The following is a 10033-nucleotide window of genomic DNA, read 5'->3' as shown; positions in this document are numbered from 1 at the left end:
AAGCTGTTTGCAATATCCTACATCTATAGGAATTAATGTGTTTGAGACCTTTATAAAATCATGTCAATAAATATTGTTTATCAAAATTGAGATTGATTTATTATGATTTGTCATAGCCTTGAGCCGATTTATGAAAAGTACTCAGTATTTGGTCAACATTATCGTATTTGGTCAACATTATCGTACGATCGGGTAAAAATACAGGCATTGTACTTAACCATATTTTTCATATTCCACTTTGTTAAAATAAAATATAGAGTACCATCAAAATTTAAACTATATGTACGTGAATTTTTTTAATAAAGAGCAAATTTACATTTCATACAGAATCAGAAAAAAGATGTTATTTATCTGGGTTGACAACTCTGCTTGCTTAACACATGATTTTTGTATAATTTTTTTAAAAAAATCTACCGGTTAATGTAGTTTAAAAAATGTATCCACTTTAACGATTTTAGATACTACCCTAATTACAAAAAATGTAAATTATATTTTATTTCATATAATTAAAATTACATAAGGATTTAAAAGTTTTTGAATGAAATACTGAACTTTTTTCAATTGTTTATTTTGTTATGAAAATATTTCATGTTATTATAGAATTATTTACGTATTTGAAATTATTATATATGAATGAAACTTACATACACACTAAAATTTATGATTTGATTAGATCTATTTTATGTTAAAATGAAGAATAATTATATTGATTGTAAAATTATCGTATTATTTCTTTCATAATAACATTAAAGCATTAGAAATTTGTGTACAAATATTTATGAAAATTTTATCAAATTTAGAAAAGATTCGTATGAGAAGTTAATATATATATAATTACTAAATATGTTTATGAAAAAAATTAAAATAATTTAGGAGAAAACCCACAACAATCAAAATAACGCTACCTTAATTTCTATACAAGAAAAAAAATGTGGTGTGACACCAACCTTCCCACGTATAATGACTTATTCTAAAATACAGATCTCATGTATGAATTATAAAAATGCCTATATTTTTTAATTAAACACCGACACAAAGAATTAAATAACATTATACTAGCAATTCGACACGAGAAATTTGTGATTGGGGTGAGAGATCTTCTGCATCATGTAAAACAAGTTTTCATCATTTTATACTCATATATATATTGAACTACGCACATTATAAATAAACAACATATTTGACTTGGAGATCACGTACAATCATGAAATTTGTTATCACCAGAATCATCAACCTGAAAAAGGATGAAGAATAATAATTGAAACATAAAAAATCATCACTTATAGTTCTAAATGATCATTGAATATGAATTTTAAATGATCATTAAGTGTAAATTACCTATGATCATTGAGTGTAATCTGTTATTTTTTATACACTTTAACTAGGGACTATTACTTTACTTTTTAATTTTAAAAAATTTATACACTGCATTTCGATAAAAAGCTAGAAAATGGTCTGTGACTCGCACATGTTATTATGCTAGTTTTCATAGTTTTCCTAAGAATGCTTCAAAATAACATTTGAGTCTCATCAGGCAGACCAGATCTCTCGTTGGTTCCACAGGGTTTGTACATCCCTATATATAATGCGAGAGATTTGACCTCATTTGATCATCAAGTTTTTCCGCTGTTTTGGGTGTTGGTTCAAAATGAGTTGAGCTTTTTTTTAAACGAGCTGAATTTATAACAGAGCCGAAAGTGTTCAAACTTGACTTGTTTATAACGAGTCGAACTCGAGCTAAACACGAGTTTATTCACGAACAATCGAGCTGAGCCGAAATCGAGTCGATTCGAGTCGAGTTGTACACTAATAATGCGTATTTATGTTTCATTCGACCAACTTTAAAGTATAATTTATAATTTTACAAGTTGTATCGAGATCAAATAATAATATTATCTTACAATTATATACGGACACTTACACTTATTTTTTATTTATATCAATTTATTTTTCAAGACGAGTTTTAGGAATATATCCAGTTTCATTTTAAATTATTGAGACATTTGTAACTGTAGAAATCGTACATTACTTTTTAAACTGTTGATGTTGAATTTTATTATATTTTGATGTTTTACTTCAATTTGGTTTATGTAAATTACAAATTATTCAATGGTATTTGTAAAAATGTGAAGAATTGGAGATGAATATATCATTATAATAATGTTTCATAGTTTTTTTATGAAAAAAATTAAGTGTTCAATTTTAAAAAATAAACAAAAATTCTAAAAATAATTTAATTATTAATAAATGATCAAAAAGTGTACTAAAAATAAATAAGTTATTAGTAATAATTTATTATTTGTAGTACATATAATTTATCCGAGCAGAGTCGAGTTAACAAGTATGAGCCGAGTCCGAGCTGAACACACTATCCGTCTTAGTGAGTCTTTTCTAGAGCTTTGGCTTTGCGGCGATACTATCTGGACCAGGGTCAGCATCCATATTTGGAACAACTGCCCATTTCAAAGGAAGATGAAAAACTCTGCTCGGCTTGTTACTCATCTGACTCATTTTTAATGTTTAAAACTGACTCATTTAAAAAAATAAACCAAACCGAGTCCACCGGCCAATCCCAAATTTTATTCACCGACATTTACATTCATTGTAGCCCATGATACATCAAGTGTTCAAAGTACACGAACAAACAGACATAAACAAATTATGTACACAAAAGGCGAGCAAATATGGGGTAGTGGCTAAAAAGCTCCAATTGTTGGACATTTTGGTAGTGAATGTTTAACTATACCATCTGCTGACCAATACGAGGTAAATGAACCATAACAATTTTTTTAAGCAAGACAGTCGAAGTTTGTCATCAGAGTTCGACGATAGATCAAGAATCCAATCCTTACCTTATCTCCAAGGATAGAATATCCAGGTCTTGCAAGTTTTGCTGAATTTAATGCTAGTATGCTTGATAAATGCTACTACAACATTTCTAAATAAGCTGCACTGGTTATATCTCAATGTATTTCAATATGATGTAACGTTCCATCCGTATTTTGTAAATAATGAATTCAGTTGTTTTAAAATCTTGAAGGACCCTTTCCTAACCAGCCCTATTTAATTATGTTCTGCTTGATGGGAAATAACAAAAAATCAAATGAAATGGTGAATGAAGAATTTGTGTACCATATTTAAGGGAGCTAGCTAGTCCTTTCCAACCTCGTATATATAATATATCCGATGTACAATAGCAGCAGAAATAAACGATCACGATTTTTAAAAAAAAAAAATTTAAACAACCTCTAATTAAAGGTGGCGGACGTATGCATTACTTAATTTCATTTCTCCATCGTCACACAGTAACAAAACAAACATCAAGGGTACACGACCAAAAACTTATATATGTCGAGAATTTTAAGAAATCAGTATTAATTAAGATAATTACATTTTCTAAATGGTGATGAAATGATACGTGTATAAATCATTATTTTGAATAAGGATGATCTTATCTGGAATTTAATTACTTGTACATGACATGTACATTCAAACTAGATGAGATGGCGAGTGGTGCATGTTACATGGCGTGACTTGTGAATCACAAGGTGATCATGCACAAGTTGTGATACTAAAGCATTAAGTGGTAGTTTAATTATTTCAACGACGCCAACAACCCTTCTATTAATACCTTCTCTGCTTGCAGTACCGGGTACCCTTATGATTAGGGTTTCCATGCAAGTTTTACTCGTAGTCCAGCCTCAGTTTTGAGTATGAATCCCGTTCATTTATTTTTTTAAGTATAAATAAGAATTTTACATAAATATCTCTTATCATCATATGACATTGTATATCCAATTGATTTTTTTAAATCTTGTTTCTAATATATACTTAAAATACATGGACCAAAGTCATAACCAATATTAGTAGTAGGCACGGAAGAATCTAGGAATGAGTACCGGGGGACACGTGTCTCCCATAAAATTAAGATTAAATTTAATGATTTGTGTACGAGACAGAAATGTAAGTAATTATGAGTAATTAACTAGCATAATTTTAAGTCATAAACAACCTAGCTAATTGGTACGTAAAAATATAATGCTTTCGAAATCAGCAGATACATAAATGTGTTTGTGTGTATGTTCCTCTACCCCTTTTTCAAGTTTTATATACGTTACATGAATTTTAATACACAGTGAAAATTTTCTAAACTAGAAAGTAAAAAACTAAAGTAGTCAACATATGAGGAGCAACAACAGTCGAACAGATTAAAACTTAGCCCCCCATTATTTGTCTTTTTTGTCAGTCACATTATTTGATGTACTCTCTCTTGTTTAGAAGCAGGACTCCAATAATATCTTGTAGCTAGTTCAGAAGAAATTTATATGAGACCTTGTGATGTGTCGTAAATTAATTAAACATGGTTATTTAGAGGCAAATGTTCCTTATTGACCACTTAAATCTCAGATTTTTTTAGTAGTTTATTATTATGGCGCCGTACAAAACTACAAACATATTTGTGAATTACAATATTAAGTAATTCTTGAAACTGATCGATAATTATTGGAAATGCATAACAAATTGATATTGTAACTTAAATCTCATAATGTTCCTTATCGACCACTTCAATCTCAGAATTTTTTAAATCATTATAGTTTATAGTGCCGTACAAATATATTAATTTGTGAATTATAATATTAAGTAATTTTTGAAACTGATGGACAGAATCATTGGAAATGTTTAACAAATTAATATTGTACAGTAAGTTTTAAGACTGGGTCATTCGGTACCTGAGGCTCCTACAGTATATATTATCATCTCCGCGTGAAATAAAAGCCACCTAACTAGCATCTCACCTGTAAATTTTTCATAATGGTACAAAATTAATTTAGTACATGGATTCCCCAGCTTATTATTGTGCACTCCTCTACAAATTATATATACATCTCAAGATTGTACATCTCCAGCCAAGCTTAATTCAATTATACTAACACTTAGTCACTTACCATACCATATGTATACCAATCACATTTTATCTTTTACAAACATGTGTGTTGAGTTGAACAAATGGCTGACTTTGTGCATCATAACTTTGCTACACTTCTACAGTGGGACTCATGCTCAGCCTCAAGTCCCGTGTTTCTTCATTTTTGGAGATTCTTTGGTCGATAATGGAAATAATAATGCTATTGCGTCCTTGGCAAGAGCTAATTATTTGCCTTATGGTATCGATTTTCCTGACGGCCCGACAGGAAGGTTTTGCAATGGTAAAACTACAGTTGATGTCATTGGTAAGTATCCGTCAACATGCATTTGTTTTGGTAAATTTGATACACAAACGTCAAACTATAACTTGGACATATTTGTTCTACATTTCCATTATCATGCTGCATATATACAGCATGCACATTTTGATTATTTATTATTTGATAATCATATAATTTCATGAATTGTAAATGGAAAATAATTGTATTTTTCCCTTGCACAATAGCTGAGCTGTTAGGATTCGATGATTACATTGCACCTTATGCACAAGCAAGAGGCCAAGACATACTCAGGGGTGTGAATTACGCATCTGCAGCTGCTGGAATTAGAGAAGAAACTGGGCAGCAGCTGGTACATATATATTAACAAAAACTCAAAAAGCATTACTATCCATATCGACATTTTACGATAATTGTAGACTTATATGTTTGAGTGTGTGCTCTTGTAGGCAGTAATGACATGAACATTTTCTTTGTTTACAGGGTGGACGGATTAGTTTCAGCGGGCAGGTAAATAATTACAAAAACACCGTATCACAAGTCGTAAACATACTCGGAGATGAAGATGAAGCAGCCAATTACCTAAGCAAATGCATATACTCAATCGGACTGGGCAGCAATGATTATCTTAATAACTATTTTATGCCCGCAATTTACTCTAGTAGCCGCAGATACAGTTTTCAGCAATATGCAGATGTTCTTCTCCAGCAGTACAGGCAACAATTGGTGGTATAACTTTTTTCAAAAATTTACCACTAATATTTACTACAATCTGTCAGCTGGAAACTTTATTACCTTTTATGTCGATGAATTATTTATGGAGTTTGCTCTGCAGGAATTGTACAATAATGGAGCAAGAAAATTTGCTTTAATTGGAGTGGGCCAGATTGGGTGTAGCCCAAATGAATTGGCAACAAACAGCCCAGATGGGTCATCATGTGTGCAAAGAATAAATTTAGCTAATCGGATCTTCAACAATGGGCTTAGATCACTTGTTAATGATCTCAACAGAAATCAACCTGATTCAAGATTTACTTACATCAATCCGTATGGGATTTTTCAGGATATACTTGCCCGTCCTGCATTTTTCGGTACCACTTTTATTTTGATTAACTAGATTAGTTACCGGTTATATTATAATTATGTTCTGAAATATTATTTTAACATTATTTAGTTTAAAAATATATTAATATAATATTTTTAATAGATGATAATGAGAATATAATAAAACTATGAAATAGAAACTTATAAAATAATATTACCCAGACTACAAATATCGATTACCAACTTTTTATTACATATAAAATATAATAATTAATATTTGTGTAAATAAAATTATTTTTAAATTAAGTTAAAATTAGTGAAAAAAGGGAATTATTGAAAATTATTAATTTAAGAATATAAAAATGAGAAAGAAAGAGAATCAGAAATGGGTAAAAGAAAAAATTAGTGGAGTTAATAAATGAAGAGAGAGAGAGAGAGAGATTTGAATGGAAGTAAATTAAATAAATAAGGAGATGATTGTTTTCATGAAATTGATGAGAGTTTGACAAATCTATACTAAATTATAATAACCGGAATGGAGTATAATTTGGTATGCTTTTTTTTTGTTGGTATGCCTATTTTTGGTTAGTCTGGTTATCCTCATTTATGACCGTCAGATCTTTTTATATTAAGTGATCAGGATCGTTAGATTTAAATATTAAAAGAGTATACACTACTCAAGCTCTCAGGTTCGAACCCCGCCAACAACAAATATTTATATTATTATTTATACACTACTAAAATTTTCAGGTTCGAACTTCACCAACATCAAATATTTATATTATTATTTATATACTACCCAATATTCAGGTTTGAATCCTGCCAACAACAAACATTTATATTATTATTTATAAATATCCTCATAACGTAATGATCCAAAAAGAAATTTATTATAAATATAAAAGAAATTTATTATAAATATAAATAATATAAAAATATAATGAATCGCACGGGTTATAAAGCTAATAAGATTTAATAATGTAATACGGTTGACACCTAAACTATGATGATATCTATACTTTATTTTATTACAATATGTTACATTTCATAATTTCGAAACTGCTAATTTTGTATATTAAATTATTTTAATATATCAGGTTTTAGCAATACGAATTCGGGGTGTTGCGGTATAGGAAGAAATAATGGGCAAATTACATGTCTTCCACTTCAAGCTTCATGTGCTAATAGGGATGAATATTTATTTTGGGATGCTTTTCATCCAACTGAAGCAGCTAATGTTATTATTGGGAGGAGGTCATATGCTGCAGAATCTGCTACCGATGCATATCCATATGACATCCGCCGTCTAGCTCAGCTCTGATCTCAGTGAAGACCATATACATATCTGGAGTGATTTCTAGTTTAAAGTTATTGTGTATATAAAAATATACACATACAAAAAATCATTTATGCGTTGCATTGTTGTGCAAGTGTGATAAAATATTATATGAGGGAAACTCAAGTGTGTAAGTCGAGGATGTCGGTGTCGTGTTGAATGGATGAATGTGCATTGGGCTGAAATTTATATATTATAAATTGCTGGATAACCTTACCTAAGTTTTGGTATCATATTTTGGTTTGGATATGATTTTTAACTTTAATTTATTTTTAGGTTTGGTATCCATTTTTAGGTTTGGTATCCATATTAAGTTTATTAAAGATCCATGTATTTATTATGACCCATTTTAATTATAGAAACTTTGCAATACAATTTTAAATATGAATTGTGTTATTTATGGTAAGTTTTTAATACAAATTTGAAGTAAAGTTTAAATTTTAATAAATCTATTTATAGAAATAATCTCATAAAATATATAACATAAAAATAATATATATAACGAAAGTAGTTCTTAAATAAATTTATCATAATATATAGATGCAATACACTTATTATATAGATAATTTAATCTTTCATAATCATATTATTCAATTTGAATTATAAATTTATTTATTTATTTTATTAAATAATTTTTGAGATTCCCGTGTGCATCGCACGGGTTATAAACTAGTATTTATTAGTATGTCAAAAATATGTGGGGTATAAATTTGTATTGAAAAGGAAGAAAGTAATACATAATTAAGTCCAGAATAACAAGCATAATTAATACTCCCTCAATCTAATATGTGTCATGTTTTGTTTAGTCAACAATTAAATTATTTAAATTTTAAATGTAAATTATATATAATATATAATTAAATATTTTTTAAAACTAATATCATTAGAAAATATATCTAATTCTCTTTCAAATATATTTTTAATTATTTTAAAATAATACATAAAATTGTCGTAATTATCAGTCAAAACTTGGTCAATTTGACCATATATTAGTGAAAACGAGACATATAATATGAGATGCAGAGAGTAGCTTAGATTAATATTTGAGAGCGGCTTCTATGAGAATTAAATTAAGTTTGTGAATATTGTCAAAATAGATTAATTTTTAGACAGATTTTCGGTTATATAATATTTAATTTAATAATTTTAGTATTTAAAAGTTAATATATATAGTTTTTAAGAATATATTAATAATGATATATTTTATATTTATGAAATAAAAAATATAATTAAATAGACATATTTTATATTTTATTCTAATACATTAAGTGAAGATTTAAAATGATGAACATAATTGAATAACCGAAGCGGATAGAGTAACTCAAGTGTTTATGAGTTAATATTTTGTACTCCCATATTTTGGGCTGGACTCTAACTCACTCCGAGAATTTCTATAGACAAATACTTAAAAAATAAATTTGTTACAAAAATTGCAATGATAATGAAAAAAAATGGGATAAAAAATAAAAGAAGGAGGTATGAAAATGAAGAATAGAGAATTAGTGGAGGAAGAACAGATTATTAAGGAGGATAGATATTCATTAGAGAATGATTTTTTTTTAAGTTAGAGGAACTTGCCACATAAACAACTACATTTAATAGCGTGGGAATAACAAGTGTCCAATTCAATGAGAGGGTGACACATGTCAAGTTTGTACTCTTTGTTTTTGCCAAATGTACTCTCTTTTAGTATAATGTAGACTCATCAATAATATTAGTATATTGTTATTTTTTTTCAAGGGTACTTTTGACACTTTTATTATAAAACTTTATTATTACAACTAGCACTAAAAGTTGTTAAACTGTTAATATACAGGTATAATTTAAAATTTAGCAAAAAAAGAAAGCATAATTTAAAATAGACATGAAAGTACATGTGACTAAGATATTGGTGTCAAAGGGCGCCAAAAATTGACTAATTTGATTAACACCGTGACTCTTAAATGAGTTACCAACAAAAATGTCATATTAGCTCATGACACTGTGCACACCACATTGAATCCATTGAATTGAAGATAGACTAGGAAAATTTTCCAATTTCTGAACTCAATTTACCTATCTTCAACAAGCCAAAGAAAACAAAGGTAAGAGCAACTAAGAAGGTCAAGCCTGTGACTCTCAGAACCAAAGCCTTAGCCAAAACTCAACCAACTGTCAACAAGGGAGATCTACTCTACATCCTGTGATATCAAGGAATTTTCTGATATAAATCTCTACTTGGATGAATTGGAAGAGGTAAGAGGAATTGATGCTCACATACATCTTCCTGAAAGACTAGTGTTTAAGTACAAGGGAGGGAAAGAGATCACATGGCCTCTTCACAGGATTCTTCAAAAAAGTCAATCTGTACTGATAAAGGTCTTCTCATCCTTCAAGAAAAACTTTGGTTTTAATGTAACTGCAAGGAAATTGGTCCTAAAGAAGATAGAAGATCTAAGGAGTAATAAAG

At 29.0% G+C, this 10033-nt stretch overlaps 1 protein-coding gene across 1 annotated transcript; it reads left to right on the top strand.

Moving 5' to 3' along the window:
* Positions 1–4826: 4826 nt before the first annotated feature.
* LOC141678395 (GDSL esterase/lipase At5g45670-like) lies at positions 4827–7773 on the top strand. The gene is made up of 5 exons (XM_074484704.1): positions 4827–5231; positions 5432–5556; positions 5688–5933; positions 6040–6295; positions 7346–7773. The coding sequence occupies exons 1-5, from the start codon at positions 4955–4957 to the stop codon at positions 7567–7569; spliced, it is 1128 nt and encodes a 375-aa protein (XP_074340805.1). The 5' UTR covers positions 4827–4954; the 3' UTR covers positions 7570–7773.
* The last annotated feature ends 2260 nt before the right edge of the window (positions 7774–10033 follow it).

This window comes from Apium graveolens, chromosome 8, assembly GCF_009905375.1.
Source record: "Apium graveolens cultivar Ventura chromosome 8, ASM990537v1, whole genome shotgun sequence".
In the NCBI taxonomy this organism is placed as follows: domain Eukaryota; kingdom Viridiplantae; phylum Streptophyta; class Magnoliopsida; order Apiales; family Apiaceae; genus Apium; species Apium graveolens.
This window is presented reverse-complemented; position numbering and strand designations above follow the sequence as displayed.

Coding starts and splice junctions, on each gene's coding strand:
- LOC141678395 (XM_074484704.1), top strand. CDS start 4,955: ATGTATACCAATCACATTTTATCTTTTACAAACATGTGTGTTGAGTTG. Junction 5,934..6,039: donor AGTACAGGCAACAATTGGTG/GTATAACTTTTT, acceptor TTTGCTCTGCAG/GAATTGTACAATAATGGAGC. Junction 6,296..7,345: donor TGCCCGTCCTGCATTTTTCG/GTACCACTTTTA, acceptor TTAATATATCAG/GTTTTAGCAATACGAATTCG.